The following is a 19,422-nucleotide window of genomic DNA, read 5'->3' on the forward strand; positions in this document are numbered from 1 at the left end:
AATCTGCAGGGAACTCTGCAGGCTCCCATGCAGCGCTGCTGCTGTGTGTGTGTGTGTGTACAGACGGTGTGTTAAACGGTGTGTGTGTGGTGCTGCTCAGTCCCTCCAGGTTCCCCATGCCTCCCAGGCCTCCCTCGGTGCATAGCACCGCCTCCAGCACCGACTCCGAGGACTGTGATGAGAATTATGTAGCCATGGTCTCTAAGGCAGATGAACTAGTATGTAACACACGTCCTCAACTACTCTCTTCTAAAATATTAATTTTAAATGATACAATGATTTATGTACATTTTCTAAAAACTTGTCACATTAATAAGCTAATGTTCCACAGTCAGTAGCCAATGAATTTATTACAATTCAATTAAAACTTTTTTATTCATGGCAAAGTGCACCATTTGTAATGTAATTCGTCTAATGGCATATCTTAGTGTGCTGAATATCCATAGAACATCAGTATTCAGAATAATTTAAATATACTACATGACCAAAGGTATGTGGACATCTCATTCCAAAATCATGGGCATTAATATGGAGTTGGTCCCCCCTTTGCTGCTATAACAGCCTCCACTCTTCTGGGAAGGCTTACCACTAGATGTTGGAACATTGCTGTGGGGACTTGCTTCCATTCAGCCACAAGAGCATTAGTGAGGTCGGTCACTGATGTTGGACGATTAGGCCTGGCTCGCAGTCGGCGTTCCAATTCATCCCAAAGGTGTTCGATGGGGTTGAGGTCAGGGCCCTGTGCAGGCCAGTCAAGTTCTTCCACACCAATCTCGACAAACCATTTCTGTATGGACCTCGCTTTGTGCACGGGGGCATTGTCATGCTGAAACAGGAAAGGGCCTTCCCCAAACTGTTGCCACAGAGTTGGAAGCACAGAATAGTCTAGAATGCTGTAGCGTTAAGATTTTCCATCATTGGAACTAAGGGGCCTAGCCCGAACAATGATAAACAGCACCAGACCATTATTCTTCCTTCACCAAACTTTTACAGTTGGCACTGGGCGCACCCAGTTGGGGCAAGTAGCGTTCTCCTGGCGTCCGCCAAACCCAGATTTGTTCACCGGACTGCCAGATGGTTACGCGTGATTCATCACGCCAGAGAACGTGTTTCCACTACTCCAGAGTCCAATGGCGGTGAGCTTTACACCACTCCAGCCCCCGCTTGGCATTGCGCATGGTAATCTTAGGCTTGTGTTTGGCTGCTCGGCCATGGAAATCCATTTCATGAAGCTCCCGACGAACAGTTCTTGTGCTGACATTGCTTCCAGACGCAGTTTGGAACTCGGTAGTGTTGCAACCGAGGACAGACGATTTTTACACCCTAAGCACTTCAGCACTCGGCTGTCCCGTTCTGTGAGCTTGTGGCCTACCACTTCGCAGCTGAGCCGTTGGTGCTCCTAGACGTTTCCACTTCACAATAACAGCACTTACAGTTGACCGGGGCAGCTCTAGCAGGGCAGAAATTTGATGAACTGACTTGTTAGAAAGGTGGCATCCTATGACTGTGCTACATTGAAAGTCACTGAGCTCTTCATTAAGGCCATTCTACTGCCAATGTTTGTCTATGGAGATTACATGGCTGTGTGCTCGATTTTATACACCTGTCAGCAACGGTTGTGGCTGAAATAGCCGAATCCACTAATTTGAAGGGGTGTCCACATACTTTTGTGTATATAGTATAGTTTGACTTCACTTCAAATACTGTTTTTTGTTAGTGTGTGATGATATTGAAATGATGAGTCCACATTTTCTGTTTCTGATATCCCATGTTAGTATAGTATACCTAGTAAAAGTCAGTCCGTTATCATCCTCCTTGGCCTCCCAGCCTCATCTTTTATGGAGAAATCGATGGTTGCCACAGAAGGACTCCTCCTCGACACTTCTTCTTTCTTCACCTCCCCCCCCCCCCTTCAACCACTTGTCATCCTGCTTTTTTGTCTTTTTTGTTTGTGCTTTCACTCTTTTCCCCCTGCAGGTATTCAGTCCATCTGATGGAGATCTCCTCTTTGCATCTTCTTCTATTCTTCTAACTCATGTTGTTTTTCTTCCATCAATTCTCAAGGACCCTTTTTGTTGACTGGTCAGATATAAATGATTTTCCCTTGCGCAGGCTCCATGATCTGGTGGTCTAGGCACCAGGGTTTGATCTCTGTCTTTCCCACTTTGTCTCCTCCTAATTTGTCTCCACGCTGTTTCGTCTTCCCGCTGTTTCTAATCTGTCTGAATATAGCAAAAATTTCCAAAATACATTTCCCCCTTGGGGAGCCATACATTGAACAACACGATCACTGTTTAACGTTGTTCCATTCTCTCCTAAAGGAAATGATCTTAACTATACTAAATTGACTGATTAACTTCACCAACAACAAAATGGGTCATTTCCTGCTTGATTGCATGTTTTCCATTCTGTTGTTGTCTTAGTCTTTTTGACCTTTTATTGAGATGTTTTCCCTTATCCTTTCTTCGCCTTGACCTAATGTTTACTTCCTGTTGCTTTATCACTCATTGATATTTTTCCTAGTCCCCCTTTTCCTCCTCTTCTTCATCTCCTCAGTTCCTCCTGTATTATTGTTTGACCTCTGACCTTTCCCTGCTGTCTCTGTAGAGAGGAGTCCTTCTACTGCACTGTCCCCATCACCCCTGTTAAGAGGGAGATGGAGGGCCTTGACACCGTAGAGGAGGTGAGACGGGTTGCCAAGTTTGGTTAGACAAGCTGCCTGGGTTGCCAGTTTGGAGCCTAACCGGAGATGCCCATAGAGCCTATGCTCTCACTGCATGGTGTGGGTTATGCTGTTATTTCCCCCCAAAACCCACTAAGATTTCAGACACCGTCTGTAGTGGTAGTGTACATGCTGACGTGACTTGAGGTTTGCATAATACCTCAATGTGTTTATGATGATAGTATCTGTTCTAGTTCTGTCTCCATTGTAGCTGTACTACTACTCCTCTTGCCCACTCCTAGAGTGTAGCACTAACATTTAATCATGCTCTGTGAGTTTGTCATCTTCCCCCTATCTACACTGTAACATGGTATCTCCCTTGTTGATTAGAACATGAAGCGGGGTGCGCCCATGACGGCGGACGGGGGGAGCAGCCCAATGGTGAAGCCCAAAGGAGACAAGCAGGTGGAGTACCTGGACCTAGACCTGGACCCCGGCAAGTCCACCCCACCACGGAAGGTGAGACCGATCTCTCGCTCACGCTCTCATGCTCACGGTCACTCTCACACTCACACTCACACTATTGAAACTGACCTGTGTGTTCCTCTCCAGAAGAAGAGTAATGGGATTGGTCTGGCGGTGTCAGATGAGCGGGTGGACTACGTAGTGGTGGACCAGCAGCGGACGCAGGCCCTCAAGAGCACCCGGGAGGCCTGGAACGACGGACGCCAGTCCACAGAGACAGACACCTCCACCAAAGGGCCCAAGTGACCCCAGCTCACCCAGCTACAGCCCCACGCCGCTGGGACACAGACATTACTCCAAGCCCAGGCTCGGCCTTCCCCTCCTCTAGACTCCCAGTGCCGACGCGAAGGGGCAGGCAGACCTCCAGGGCTGCTGAACTGTCTTTAGTTTACCCTGCTATCAGTCAGTCTGAGGACAGAAGAGCGACAGCACAGCGCCCCTCTGTGGCAGACAGGGGGTATGTGCCAGGAATAAGCTGTATGCAGTATGGAAGCAAGTAGAAGGATTGATTGATGTATCAGTCCTCACCTGCCCGAATGGGGACTCTGTAAAGACATTACCACATTGACAAAGACTTGGAGTCTGGAACACTTACTGCCTCTTATGGTGGATTTCAGTTGGTTGGAGAATGACCAGGAGAAGACTTAAAGAAAACATTTCCTTTATGATTAAATCACAACACTGTAGGGCACTGTCTGGAGTCTGTTTTGGGAGAGAATGAGTCATCTCTCTTTCAGAATCAGAATGCTTAGTGTCTACTTAATACTTTACTGCCAAGGTTGCCTAGTTTTGCTGGTAGGAAATTGGGCCATTTTCTCTTGTACAGGTCAAATATTATCCAAAACATTGTAAGAGAGAGAACCAGGTTTTCTTAGTGAAAAACTTGTTGTGAATGGAAGAAAATAGAATGCGAGTTACTTTTTATGAAACGCAACTGACCAAGTGCTCAATCAAAGGTTTGGATTCACTGAAACAACGTCATTTAAACGACTGAGAAATGATTTTCTTACTATTTTAGATTTTCGTGGAAGAGGAAATGCTTCATATTTGCAAAACAAAAAGACTGTGTACAAAAGTGTTATGTATATAAACGGAAAGTGTCCTTTATTCAACACTATATATGGTGTGTGGTAATTCTGCAGGGTAGAATTCTATACGCTCTCCGAGATGGTATCGGGACATGTGATATGATATGAAATGACAGAATCAACTGTGACAGCTTTTTAACGGGAAGCTCCCCGACACTTTCTGTGAGTTATGCAAAGGTGTCAACCTTAGGTTTATAGACGAGAGAAATCAGGTACTCATTAAAATACTAATAACAGCTATTTCCATTTCTAATTTATTTTGAGTTATCTCAACGATAGATGTCCGAGTAATAATCTATAAACAGACAAAAGATTTGATGGGTATAGAACAAAGTGCTGTTTAAAATGCCTTCTTAACGAACGCCAGTCAATTTGCTTCAGGAGTTTATTATTGTGATGATCAATTCCCTTATTGACTGGCGCGTCAATTTAATTCTCTCTTAGGTTTTAATTTATTTCAAATGGATTTACACGTAAACCGTCTGGGATCTGATGTATGTATGCCTTACGATCTACTTTACTTGATGTCTTTTTGTAAATAGTGAGTAATTGTGATGTTTTACCTAAAAAGAAAAGACTTCAGAATTGTAGTGTTTTTCATGATGACTATTCGCTTTACTAACTTTCCAGGGACCCTATTAACAAAGTGTCTGAGTAGGAGTGCAGGGCCCAGTTTCCCAAACGATCCTACGGTTCTAACGATTAACTTAGCCTTCAGATACTTTTGGGAAACTGGGCCCTGGTCTAGGATCAGGTCTCCCCTGTTCATATGATCTTGTAAAGTCATTGTTAAAGGCAAAACTGATCCTAGTTCAGCACTCTTACTCTGAGATGCTTCATGAAGACGGGCCCATTTCTCACACACAAGTCCTAAGCATGTTTTACCAGGAGAATACAAGTCTTTGCTGTATATATTTGCACCAACTATTCCAGCATGAATTGAAAAACTGTGCCTGTACTGTCATTTCCATACTTTCATTCTCACCATCCCATTGCAGCTTTGTCTGTCTCGAGACCAACTGCAAAACGTTGATGCTTTATCTTTTTTTAAAGAATCAAAAGAGAAACATTTCCATTTGAAAGTAAACTAAATAAAAACAACCTTTTTATGCGTCTTCTATTTGTCACGTCACCTACACTCTACAGTATGCTAATTTATATGTTAATACATTTTCGGCCAGAAAGTCCCGTAGTAAGTCCAGGTGGGAGGAGCTGGAGGACAGACTCGTTGTAATGGCTGGAATGAAAAAATTGGAATGGAGTCAAATGGTTTCCATATATTTGTGTTTGACCATCCATTCCATTCCAGCCATTACAATGAGCCCGTCCTCCTATAGCTCTTCCCACCAGCCTACTCTGGACCACCAACATTGCTATAGAGGAATGAGAAATACACACAAAGTGGTGTGTTGTACCAAACTGTGCCATTCTATTTCAGTTTCAGGAAGTGTCCAAATGCCTACCACTTCTCCAATCAATGATTACCTCACCTGTTCCCTATTCTCACCCTCGTTTAATTTGATGTTTCCCCATTTACCCACAAAGGAAAAACCCTCTTCAACAGGCAGCGATTTACATTAAAATCTAATCTCTCACATTTCAGTAATTTTCTTTGAAGATTTGGAGCAACATGTCATCTGGATGAAAAGGGGACAGTTGTCAATGAATGGGAAGTGTGCTTGGACTGAGTGGGTAAGTGTCTATAGAAAAATGGAAGAATTGATTGCACTTAGGGTTTTTGTACTACATTAGCTGCGTTAATTAGTCTCAAATTGAACTTGTTGAGGAGCAGTGGAAATGGCCTGAAGTACTCTTTTATTTTTTTTATAATCTTATGTATGTCTAATTTTTTTGCATATCGTATTCAAACCTTTTTTCCTGCAGTCTGAACAACCAAAAATCATATGAAATCGGATATTTCAAATCCCATTTCAAACCACCTTCGTATGTGGTTTGAAATCCGATACAAATCGGATTCCAGGCCATGCGACTTGTCTGAACAGTCAAATCTGATTTATTTGCCCTCAAGTGGTTTTTAGACTTATTTGGCATATCTTTTTGCTTGCTAGCTAGTCGGTTGACAGTTTTACCGGAAGATGTGGTAGCTAACTAGCTAGCTTGTTAATTGTTTACGAACACATTTTGTCAATGTGCTAGAAAGCTTAACAGCTACCTAGGTAGCTAGTTGATCGCTGTGGCTAGCCAAAAAGGACTAGTTTGAAAGTTGGATCATCTTATCCTATGAGGCTTTAAAAGTGTTCTAACACTATGATTTTGAACATTCAAAGCAACTGGGAGACATCCATGGCAGTCATTGTTGTCAGTAGCATGCTACACCCTTAGTTGTGGTCGATCTGATGCGATTGGACCAAAGACCAATTAGTGTAAAAAAGATCAGAATTGAGCTGCCTGTGTAAACGCAGCCTTCAAGCCTCTACTTCACTTCTCTTGTCACTGTTTGCCACAGTAGCTTGGAGAGACTTCTTACCTGCACTCATAATAAATTAGCCTTTCATATAATTTTGACACATTTTAAATAGAAATCCATTTATTATAAAAGCTGAGGACCATAATCATAATTAGTCTCAAATTGAACTTGTTGAGGAGCAGTGGAAATGTGGCAGGTGGAAATGGCCTGAAGTACTCCGGTTATGATTAATCTTCAACACCGTCTTTTATAATCTTTTGTACGTCTGTCTGTTTTCCATAGTTCCCAATTTATTTACTTCTACTGTGATCTTTAAGTTGGGCATATTCCATAAATCATGGACATGGCATTGTTCTTGGATGTCTAATGTTGTTTTGTTCTGTTTTGTCTCACTGTTCCTCTGGTTGAAAAGAATGGGTAGGGAGAGCAACCACCATGTTAAAGAATGGTTAGAAAGAGGAACCACCATGTATAACAATGGGTAGGAACTCAGCGGAACCACCATGTAAAAGCATAGTCATTTATCAGCGCCAGTTTTGCTGTTGACCAATTACACCACTAGGGGGCATGGTCGCTTGACAAACCAGTGAAGAAGTTGACAGGCTCTTCCATGTTGGGCATCACATTGTGTGATGTCATCGACAGAGTACTGCAGTACATTCTGAGAAAGATTGATGGACATTCTGCTTCTTTCTTGACCACAAACACTCATCCCAGTCTAATGTTCAACTATGTTATTGTGGAAGATAAGAGTAAAGATATGTAGCCTAAACTTACTAATCACATACACATTAAAAGATACATTTAGGAAAATGTGCATTTATTTCACTTCATAATATGCCATTTAGCAGACGCTTTTATCCAAAGCGACTTACAGTCATGTGTGCATACATATTTACGTATGGGTGGTCCCGGGGATCGAACCCACTACCCTGGCGTTACAAGTGCCATGCTCTACCAATTGAGCTACAGAGGACAGGGGCCGGTATCCCAGACACAGATTAAACCTAGTGCTGGACTAAAAAGCGTCCTTAATGTAGAATCTCCACTGGAAGTATTTTTACTGCAGGACTAGGCAGGAAAACCGACCCTCTGTGTACATTGGAAGCTACAGTACAGCAGGGTCAACTAAAGGTTGAATATGATAGGTTCCACTCCAGTGGTTATGATGAAACAACTGGCACCACTGCAATGAATCCACATCCAGTTTACAACCCAAGTCCTGTAGGTGGACAATAAACCAAGACACCCTCTTAAATCACACACTTTTACTTTTAGCCACATATAACATGAATGTAACTTCTCAAAGGGGATACATACTTTATCACAATATAGTCCACTAGTACAGTACCACTAGTGTGGTCCTCTGTAGCTCAGCTGGTAGAGCACGGCGCTTGTAACGCCAAGGTAGTGGGTTCAATCCCCGGGACCACCCATACACAAAAAAAAATGTATGCACGCATGACTGTAAGTCGCTTTGGATAAAAGCGTCTGCTAAATGGCATATTATATTATTATTATATAGTACAGTATATCACTGTCAATATATCACAAGTCAGAATTCTCTCCCTTTCCCGGTCCCAAAGACATTCGGCAGCACCTCAACATAAATCTCGTAGTACTTCCTCTAACCCTCGTCATACAGATTTATGCCGTTGAAACCGGTCTCCCAGTTATTCCCCAAATACAGAAGCGCTACAGCATACGGTGCTCGGCTAGCTACTCTGAGGGGCCTAGCGTTGGGCGGCCATCTTTAATCCTATAAATAACTACTACTCCACATCTGAAGATAGATTTACTCCTTGGCTCCAGTCACAGATGTCTGTGTTTTGCTGAACTGCATTAAGACTCTGATCGCTGACTAAAGAACCTAATTGAAGTATATGAGTTATAATTGACAGTGTATTGGTGTAGTGCAGGGGTGTCAAAGTCATTCCATGGAGGGCCTAGTGTCTGCTGGTGTTTGGTTTTTCCTTTTGAGTTAACACCTTGACAACCAGGTGAGGGGAGTTCCTTACTAATTACTGACCTTAATTAATCCATCAAGTTCAAAGGGAGGAGCGTAAACCCACAGACACTCGGCCCTCCATGGAATGAGTTGGACACGTGGTGTAGTGGGACTGAGCAGGAAGCTGCCATATTGCTACTTGGTTAGTTACATTGCCTGAGCTGTGTCTCTACCAGGGGCCACTGTATGCGAGCATTCATATTGCTGTAACATCATATACCCAAATGTTATTTTTGTCTCAGCTGTTTACTAAAAAAAGTGACAGGGAGGCTACTTTGTTGTTTGAATCCCAGATTGCCCCTTTAATTTCCCTGCTTTCGTCCTATAGGTGACTAAGACTGTTGACTGTTGCTCTGCTACTCGATGCTCTTGGCCGTGTTCTTTTAGTTGTACTAAAACATAATACACATTTCCACAGATTACAGTATACAAGCTGATCGCTGTGACCTTTTTTACTAAACATTCTCTGTGGTGCTGAATGTGCGAGGTACTGATATGCCTCATTATAATATGAATGATGGCATACATTTGTTTGGAGCATGTAAAGCCCATTTAGCTGTCCTTGATCAGTGTTATTCTGGCTTCAAACACATTGTAGCCAATAGAGATGAAGGATAAAGCTGTTTTGTTTTAGGTTGCTGACAAGCATTTTAATGTAGAGTTGTTTGATATCAAACCAGCCTGGGATGTTGAGAAGCCACTGGAGGTGTATTTTTTTTGTGTGTGTGTTAGGGCTGTGATGATACCAGTATCGCAATATTTTTTCCATGGAAAAATGAAAACACAAGTTTAATCCGCTTTGTGTTTTGTTTCCTTGCCACGATACTAACGAGTATCGCGATACTGGTATCGTCCCGGTCCTAGTGTGTGTGCTTGCTTGTGTGTGTTTGACAATGTGTTCATGTTGAGAGAGCGAGAGAGAGAGATATGTAGAGAGAGTATGTGGGTGAGTTTTTGGGAGAAAGAACGGGCGGTAGAGGAAGTGTGCCTGTGTGTATTTGACGCTGTTTGAGAGAGAGCGATGGAGAGAGACTGTGCATATTTTTGGAAGAAGGAAAGAGAGGGAGAAGGAGGGAGTGTGTTCCTGCCTGCGTGTGTGTGTGTGTGCGGGCTTCTCCATGCAGATTGGGATGTGAGGCTCTCTCTCTGCCGTATCTTTGACAGTGTGTGAGTAATGGATCAGTCCCTCGGTTCCAAACAGGGCCAACAGAATAATAATGAGCCTGGCTGGGAGGCTGGGGGAGGATGAGAGCTGCTCCTGGGTGAGCTGTGAGCTCCGGGCCTGCCTGCCTGACTGTCCTGCTGGACCTCTGCCTGGACTGATGGGAGCTGTCAATAACCGAGCCCGGGACTCGCCTGGGCCGCACAACCCTGCCAGCATGTCTCTGGCTGTGGGTCTGTGTCTGTCTGCCAGCCTCTTCTCTAAGTCTGCCTGTTTGCCTGCTGTCTGCCTGATTGGGGGAGTGTGTCTATCTGTATTGGGTCTATTATCCTGTCTGTCTGTCTGTCTAGCTTATCAGTGTCTCTGTGCCCACCTGTATGTCCTTGTGTAGGCGTGTCCATGTGTCTCACTGGCAGCCTGTCTGTCTGTCTACCTCTCTAGCTCCCTTTTCAGCCTGTCTGTCTGTCTGTCTGTTTACCTCTCTAGCTCCCTTTCATTCTGCCTGTCTGTCTCCTTCCCTCTCTCCCTCCAGACTCCCACCCAGCTGTCTCCCTCTCTGCATCTAAAATATTTTTAATCCCATTAAGACCCGAACAGTGCCGGGGTGAATTTCAAACACTTCCAGATGCATCATCAATGTTGTGGGCCTCCAGTCAGACAGAATCGATCCATTCGGTTGTATCCCAAATGGCACCCTACCCCTACTTACTTCTTCTGATAGGGCTCTGGTCAGACGTAGTGCACTATGCAGGCAACCTCCCCCTCCTGGCTCACTACACCAAGCCTGGCCAAAACCCTCCTCAGCCACAACTCACCCTCCTAACCTATCTATCCTGTCCACTACACTTCACATCATCACCTCAATTCCCCAACTTCCTGGAAACCAGTCAGTTCTGTTTCATCCGTTCTATTCATTCTATTTCTATTGATTTAATCCTATCCGATCAGCGAAATCCAGATAACTTTTGAAAAACAGGGCCCAGGGGATGTGGATTGTTCTGTACCACCCTCTCACAAATAGGCTGGTTGTAATGAGATTTAAGGACAGAGTTGTTGTGTGGGACTAATATAATCAACAGAGCTTTGGAGAGGAAAGTCGTTAGTATATTTGAAATAGTAATAATAGTACTAAAGTGTGCGATTGAATGAGGTTTCATAGTTCAGGTTATGAGAACAATGATTTGAGTCATTTTCCACTCTGCAGTTTTTACTGCAGTTATTCTACATTGTTTTTAGGCCCATTAAACCAGGTTATGCTAAGTCAGTGAGCTAGAACTGCTCTGGTTTGAGGAAATTGAAATCCTAGTAGTTTATCGGGTGTGTCTTAAGCGCAATGTAATTCATCTATAATGACTCAATCATTGTAAAACTATCAGTTTCTTTCTCTTCTAAAATGTCAATAGTTGTCGTTCAATAGTTATGATTATGGCATTATTTCCCCATGTAAAGTAGGACTAACTTTTCTGTATGTGATCAATGATTGGATCAATGAGAACATGTTTGTACCAATTAGCTAAGAAGTTAATTATTACTAAAACATGAGCCGAGCACAGCTTCACTCATGTTTTATTGAACTAGATTAATAATACATGTATTAATACATTTGATTATTCATTGACTGATTCACCAACATTCAATGATAAATGGGCAACAAAGAGCGTGACATATTGGCAGATGAGCTCAGCTGTTAGTGTTCCATTGATTACAGAAAAGAGAAATAGATATGCCACTTGTGTGCTCATTCATTCTCCTTCATCTACAGTGAGAAGGAGTGTTAATTGCGGGTGAAGAGTGAGGGATCTGTGATGTGTGCAGATGGATTTGTCTCTAATTGCTCAGCTGCATGATCTCTGTGTGATGGGACGTTTTCTCTGTTTCCAGACCACGCACTAAAGTATCCATTCACTTTCAGAAACGGATTCATATATCTACTCTACAATCAGTAAGTCATCTAGCCTACAGTAGGACTGTACTCAGAAGTGGATATATATATACATGCATACATACATACACACACACAGTTGAAGTCGGAAGTTTACATACACCTTAGCCAAATACATTTAAACTCAGTTTTTCACAATTCCTGACATTTAATCCTAGTAAAAAATACCCTGTCTTAGGTCAGTTAGGATCCCCACTTTATTTTAAGAATGTGAAATGTCAGAATAATAGTAGAGAGAATGATTTATTTCAGCTTTTATTTCTTTCATCACATTCCCAGTAGGTCAGAATTTTCGGGTAGCCTTCCACAAGCTTCCCACAATAAGTTGGGTGAATTTTGGCCCATTCCTCCTGACAAAGCTGGTGTAACTGAGTCAGGTTTGTAGGCCTCCTTGCTCACACACGCTTTTTCAGTTCTGCCCACAAATTTTCTATAGGATTGAGGTCAGGGCTTTGTGATGGCCACTCCAATACCTTGACTTTGTTGTCCTTAAGCCATTTTGCCACAACTTTGGAAGTATGCTTGGGGTCATTGTGCATTTGGAAGACCAATTTGCAACCAAGCTTTAACTTCCTGACTGATGTCTTGAGATGTTGTTTCAATATATCCACATAAGTTTCCTTCCTCATGATGCCATCTATTTCGTGAAGTGCACCAGTCCCTCCTGCAGCAAAGCACCCCCACAGCATGATGCTGCCACCCCGTGCTTCACGGTTGGGATGGTGTTCTTCGGCTTGCAAGCCTGCCCCTTTTTCCTCCAAACATAACGATGGTCATTATGGCCAAATAGTTATATTTTTGTTTCATCAGACCAGAGGACATTTCTCCAAAAAGTACGATCTTTGTCCCCATGTGCAGTTGCAAACCGTAGTCTGGCTTTTTATGGCGGTTTTGGAGAGTAGCTTCTTCCTTGCTGAGCAGCCTTTCAAGTTATGTCGATATAGGACAGCTGAGCTACAGAGGACCACAATATGGACTTGGTATTTTACCAAATAGGGCTATCTTCTGTATACCCCCACCCTACCTTGTCACAACACAACTGATTGGCTCAAACACATTAAGAAGGAAAGAAATTCCACAAATTAACTTTTAAGAAGGCACACCTGTTAATTGAAATGCATTCCAGGTGACTACCTCATGAAGCTGGTTGAGAGAATGCCAAGAGTGTGCGAAGCTGTCATCAAGGCAAAGGGTGGCTATTTGAAGAATCTAAAATATGAAATATATTTTGATTTGTTTAACAGTTTTTTTGGTTACTACATGACTCTGTGTTATTTCATAGTTTTGATGTCTTCACTATTATTCTACAATGTAAAAAATTGTAAAAAACCCTTGAATGAGTAGGTGTGTCCAAACTTTATATATATATTATACACACACACTGTATACAGTGGGGAGAACAAGTATTTGATACACTGCCGATTTTGCAGGTTTTCCTACTTACAAAGCATGTACAGTGGGGAGAACAAGTATTTGATACACTGCCGATTTGGCAGGTTTTCCTACTTACAAAGCATGTAGAGGTCTGTAATTTTTATCAAAGGTACACTTCAACTGTGAGAGACGGAATCTAAAACAAAAATCCAGAAAATCACATTGTATGATTTTTAAGTAATTAATTTGCATTTTATTGCATGACATAAGTATTTGATCACCTACCAACCAGTCAGAATTCCGGCTCTCACAGACCTGTTAGTTTTTCTTTAAGAAGCACTCCTGTTCTCCACTCATTACCTGTATTAACTGCACCTGTTTGAACTCGTTACCTGTATAAAAGACATCTGTCCACACACTCAATCAAACAGACTCCAACCTCTCCACAATGGCCAAGACCAGAGCGCTGTGTAAGGACATCAGGGATACAATTGTAGACCTGCACAAGGCTGGGATGGGCTACAGGACAATAGGCAAGCAGCTTGGTGAGAAGGCAACAACTGTTGGCGCAATTATTAGAAAATGGAAGAAGTTCAAGATGATGGTCAATCACCCTCGGTCTGGGGCTCCATGCATGATCTCACCTCGTGGGGCATCAATGATCATGAGGAAGGTGAGGGATCAGCCCAGAACTACACGGCAGGACCTGGTCAATGACCTGAAGAGAGCTGGGACCACAGTCTCAAAGAAAACCATTAGTAACACATTACGTCGTCATGGATTAAAATCCTGCAGCGCACGCAAGGTCCCCCTGCTCAAGCCAGCGCATGTCCAGGCCCGTTTGCCAATGACCATCTGGATGATCCAGAGGAGGAATGGGAGAAGGTAATGTGGTCTGATGAGACAAAAATATAGCTTTTTGGTCTAAACTCCACTTGCCGTGTTTGGAGGAAGAAGAAGGATGAGTACAACCCCAAGAACACCATCCCAACCGTGAAGCATGGAGGTGGAAACATCATTCTTTGGGGATGCTTTTCTGCAAAGGGGACAGGACGACTGCACCGTATTGAGGGGAGGATGGATGGGGCCATGTATCGCGAGATCTTGGCCAACAACCTCCTTCCCTCAGTCAGAGCATTGAAGACGGGTCGTGGCTGGGTCTTCCAGCATGACAACGACCCGAAACACACAGCCAGGGCAACTAAGGAGTGGCTCCATAAGAAGCATCTCAAGGTCCTGGAGTGGCCTAGCCAGTCTCCAGACCTGAACCCAATAGAAAATCTTTGGAGGGAGCTGAAAGTCCGTATTGCCCAGCGACAGCCCCGAAACCTGAAGGATCTGGAGAAGTTCTGTATGGAGGAGTGGGCCAAAATCCCTGCTGCAGTGTGTGCAAACCTGGTCAAGACCTACAGGAAACGTATGATCTCTGTAATTGCAAACAAAGGTTTCTGTACCAAATATTAAGTTCTGCTTTTCTGATGTATCAAATACTTATGTCATGCAATAAAATGCAAATGAATTACTTAAAAATCATACAATGCGATTTTCTGGATTTTTGTTTTAGATTCCGTCTCTCACAGTTGAAGTGTACCTATGATAAAAATTACAGACCTCTACATTCTTTGTAAGTAGGAAAACCTGCAAAATCGGCAGTGTATCAAATACTTGTTCTCCCCACTTTATATAGAGCTTTCTGGGTATGTTTTGTGTGCTTTTGTCAGCTGTTAGTTTATGTATAGTCTTATAGCAAAGGGTCTGAATACTTATGTAAATAAGGTATTTCTGTTTTTTATTTTTTATACATTCACAAAAATGTCAACCTGTTTTTGCTTTGTCATTATGGGGTATTGTGTGTAGATTGATGAGGATAAAAATATATATATATCATTTTAGAGGCCTCCCGAGTGGCACGGCGGTCTAAGGCACTGCATTGCAGTGTTGCGGCGTCACTACAGCCTGGTCATTACTAGCCGTGACCGGGAGTCCCATAGGGAGGCGCACAATTGGCCCAGCGTCGTCCGGTTTAGGGGAGGGTTTGGCCGGGGGGGGCTTTACTTGGCTCATTGCGCTCTAGCGACTCCTTGTGGTGGGCCGTTCGCCTGCAGGCTGACCTCGGTTGTCAGTTGAACAGTTTTTCCTCCGACACATTGGTGCAGCTGGCTTCCGGGTTAAGCGAGCTGGTGTTAAGAAGCGCGGTTTGGTAATGTTTTGGAGGACGCATGACTCGACCTTCACCTCTCTCGAGCCCGTTGTGGAGCTGCAGCGAAAGGGACAAGATCGTAATCACAATATTGGGGAGAAAAAGGGGGTGAACATTACAAAAAATCAATTTTGAATAATGCTGTAACGTAACAAAATTTGGAAAAAGTCAAGGGGTCTGAATACTTTCTGAATGCACTGTATTGTAGCTAGATGCCATGCACAGCATTTTGGAGATTCGGACCGTTCATACAACGTCAGCAAGTGTATTGTCACATGCATCTTACCAGGACATAGCAACTCCAAGGTCAGGGAACATTTAGAAATCACTGAAAGGCCATTGTACCTGAGAGGGTCAGTAGTTTCGAGCTTAAATAAATAATCCACTCAAAAACTATCTTTTGGTATTTTTTCATTAGTTCACTGTTGATATAATGCCAAAATGTTTTCCATGTCAGCAATCAAGTTTTCAAGATATTGGACTTTCAAGATGCAAATTGTCACTTGCCACATCATCATGATGACGGAAAACGCATCATATGATGCGAAACACAGTGGATTTTTCCTTTAATGCAGAGGGATGGGTCTAAATATCTAACTACTCTACAATCCTAAGAACCAAACTATTTACTAGGGAATACCTCTGCCCCTTAAATCAAATGATGTTTATGTTAATAAATAGTTAGATAAGGCCTCTTCAAGTCCATTCTCTGTTCATCTATCTTCCCTACTGAGAGAATGTTGTTTCCCGGTGACGGCCATTTTAGCTGAGCGCAGGTTATTTTCAAATACATTGCCCTCCCTTTATTGAAATAATCTTCATGTGAATAAACAGAAAGGTAAGTCCTGTATCAGTGCAGTTATCTTCCCCTAGTGAGATAATATTGTGGCCCAGTGGCGGCCATTTTGGCTGAGTAGTGCTGCATTGTCCCAGTGAATGACAGCTCCAGCAGCATTGATTATTAGTGCTTGGGTGGAGGGGGAGCAAGTGCCGCCCACCACTTTACAGCACAGCATCTTGTGTTGATGAAGCAGACATATCAGATAGGAGTTGACTGGAGCTGCTTTTAGCAGCCCTTGAGTGTCCGTCTGTGAACGCAGCCCGATGCACAGCAGTAGGAGACAGACGGCTGGTGATCGCAGCTCGGGCTCCGCAGCAAACAGCCATCCGTCTGTGTAATAGAGCTTGTCAAAAGTTTTAAAGTGGATCAGCAGTTCACTTTGAGCAGGGTGCGTTCGCCAGCCTCCGCCAATTCCGAACAAGAGGCTGATCAGTTGTGAAAGCCCCATTTGAGGGCTCTCTAAAAACGGTGTTGATGCAGAACAATTTTATTTTTGTGTGTGTTTGACTTCCTTCCTGTCCCATTCTGTCACTGTTGTCAGGCCGGGTTTTTCTACGTTTAATCTGTACCATTCGTTTTCTCCTCTTCTTCTCTCCTCCACCACATTGGTTATTTACCAACGAACGCAAGCGGAATGAATTAATAATTGAATCCGTTTTCCGCTCTATTTGAAGCCTTATGTAAATGGATGACATCTATAATTGGGACACCACAGGCCATCAGCGGATAGGGAAAAAATGTTGTGGTTATTTTATTTTCTAAATAGATCTTTGCTGTGCTTTGGGGTGAAGAGCCTCATTGCTGCCATCCCTGTCTTATCTCTTGATCATTCTCTCCCTCTCCTTCTCACTTTCTCTCACACACACACACACATACGCATGCATGCGCACACACACGCTTTCCACCTCTGTCAGTCAGACGGTAAGATGAAGAAGCCTGCCCCTCAGGCAACTCAGACAGCCCACCCACTCCCCCTCAACCAAGACCATGTGATGTCTGTCTGGTTCTGTGTTCAGCAGTGTGGGGTTGGTAGAGGGGCTTATGTTATGAGGAACAAGGCAGCCAACCCAGAGTGGCCAACCAAGAGTGAAGGACTTTGTAAAGGGTGGTAATTCAGTCTAATCATCATTACACAGTCATTACATTAAGACATCACTTCTTCATTTCTCCGTGTGTGTGTGTGTTTTTCAAGACTAGTCTTGGCTGCAGCAACCAGCAAACTACTACTCAGACATGTTCTTAAAATTTTACTTTTCAAGCTTTGATGCATGTTTACTTGGCTTTTTGCTGGCCTTGGAATAAGTGCTGGTAGTTGTTGTTGTCGGGAGAAGCCAACATTTCTTCCCATACGTCTTGACTTCTTTCTTATCTCATTCTCGTTGGCACCAAAAGTAAAAAAAGTGTTGATAGGGGACAGAATGCGGTCGGACCATCATATAATAGGCATATACATTACTCTGACTGAATTTCCACGTGGGCGAGGATATTGGAAATTTAATCAAAGCCTATTAGATGATAATTTATTTATAATTAGAACAAAGGAATTTATAACTGACTTTTTCCAACATAACATAGGTACAGCGAATCCCCTTATTGTATGGGACACCTTTAAATGTGCCTTTAGAGGCCATGCAATTCAGTACTCATCTCGAAAACAAAAGCAATTTAGGTCAAAAGAGTTTATACTAAGAAAGGAAATAGAAAGTCTAACAGAACAGATAGATGGCAATAAAAACTGTAACATAGAGGCTCAGAATAAATTAGAGGAAAAACAAAAAGAAATTGAAAAACTTATTCAAGAAAGATCAAGTGTAATATATTATAAAAATAAAGCAAACTGGATGGAATATGGGGAAAAATGCACAAAATTCTTTTTTAATCTTCAACATAGGAATGCTACCAAAAAGAACTTAATGAAACTGGTTACAATTGACGGAGTCACCCATAATTCACCTAATGATATTTTGAAGGAAGAAACAAAGTATTTTAAGCATATGTTTTCTTTTCAGTCGCCTCCATCTCCTCTAACTGAAGCTAATTGTAGAGATTTTTTTCCTATTGATAATGTCAAATTAACAGCCACACAGAAAGACTCATGTGAAGGTGAAATTACAGAGGAGGAACTTCTGGATGCAATTAAAGACTTTAAGTCCGGGAAAACTCCAGGGTTGGATGGCATACCAATCGAGGTATACCAAACCTTTTTTGATATACTAAGAGGACCGTTATTAGCATGTTTTAACCACTCCTATGTAAATGGTAGATTATCTGACACTCAAGAAGAAGGTCTGATCTCATTATTACTGAAACAGGATACAAGTGGAAAATATAAAGATCCAGTCCATTTACAAAATTGGAGGCCCCTTACACTTCAGTGTTGTGATGCAAAAATCCTAGCAAAATGTATAGCGCATAGAATTAAAAAGGTATTGTCGGATATTATTCATTCTAATCAGACAGGTTTTTTACATGGAAGATACATTGGAGATAATATAAGGCAAGTATTGGAAACAATAGAACACTATGGAAAATATGGGAAACCAGGCCTGCTATTCATAGCAGACTTCGAAAAGGCATTTGATAAAGTTCGACTGGAATTTATATATAAATGCCTGGAGCATTTCAATTTTGGAGAATCTCTTATAAAATGGGTCAAAATCATGTATAGTAACCCTAGGTGTAAAATAGTAAATAATGGCTATTTCTCAGAAAGTTTCAAACTGTCAAGAGGAGTGAAACAAGGTTGTCCACTATCGGCATATCTATTTATTGTGGCCATCGAGATGTTAGCTATTAAAATCAGATCCAATAATAATATCAGAGGATTAGAAATACAGGGCTTAAAAACAAAGGTGTCATTGTACGCAGATGATTCATGTTTTCTTTTAGATCCACAACTAGAATCCCTCCACAGCCTCATAGAGGATCTAGATACATTTTCTAACCTCTCTGGATTAAAACCAAATTATGACAAATGTACTATATTACGTATTGGATCACTAAAAAATACAATTTTTACATTACCATGTAGTTTACCAATAAAATGGTCTGATGGTGATGTGGATATACTCGGAATACATATCCCAAAGGAAATAAATGATCTCACTTCAATAAATTTTAATAGAAAGTTAGCAAAAATAGATAAGATCTTACTACCATGGAAAGGAAAATACCTGTCAATTTGTGGGAAAA

General features: G+C 42.4%; 2 protein-coding genes across 8 annotated transcripts in view; both read left to right on the forward strand.

The window, feature by feature from the left end:
- LOC311109940 (GRB2-associated-binding protein 1-like) overlaps positions 1–5,376 on the forward strand; it is a 72,301-nt gene extending 66,925 nt beyond the window's left edge. For 6 of the 7 annotated variants that reach the window (XM_084188453.1, XM_084188459.1, XM_084188458.1 and 3 more), the window contains 3 exons: positions 101–218; positions 3,053–3,181; positions 3,275–5,376. In XM_084188453.1, coding sequence (XP_084044579.1) covers positions 101–218; positions 3,053–3,181; positions 3,275–3,433 — 406 coding nt within the window. In that variant the 3' untranslated portion in view covers positions 3,434–5,376. The remainder of the gene's footprint in view (positions 1–100; positions 219–3,052; positions 3,182–3,274) is intronic. The other variant, XM_084188457.1, reaches the window with a different exon arrangement.
- Positions 5,377–9,928: 4,552 nt separating this feature from the next.
- Positions 9,929–19,422, forward strand: part of LOC311109963 (FRAS1-related extracellular matrix protein 2-like) — a gene marked incomplete at its 5' end in the record, with an annotated part of 31,519 nt that continues 22,025 nt past the window's right edge. The window contains one exon of the mRNA XM_084188478.1: positions 9,929–10,102. Within this exon, the coding sequence (XP_084044604.1) occupies positions 9,929–10,102 (174 nt within the window). The remainder of the gene's footprint in view (positions 10,103–19,422) is intronic.

Source organism: Coregonus lavaretus (genome assembly GCF_964263955.1).
Source record: "Coregonus lavaretus genome assembly, contig: SUPER_35_unloc_1, whole genome shotgun sequence".
NCBI lineage: Eukaryota > Metazoa > Chordata > Actinopteri > Salmoniformes > Salmonidae > Coregonus > Coregonus lavaretus.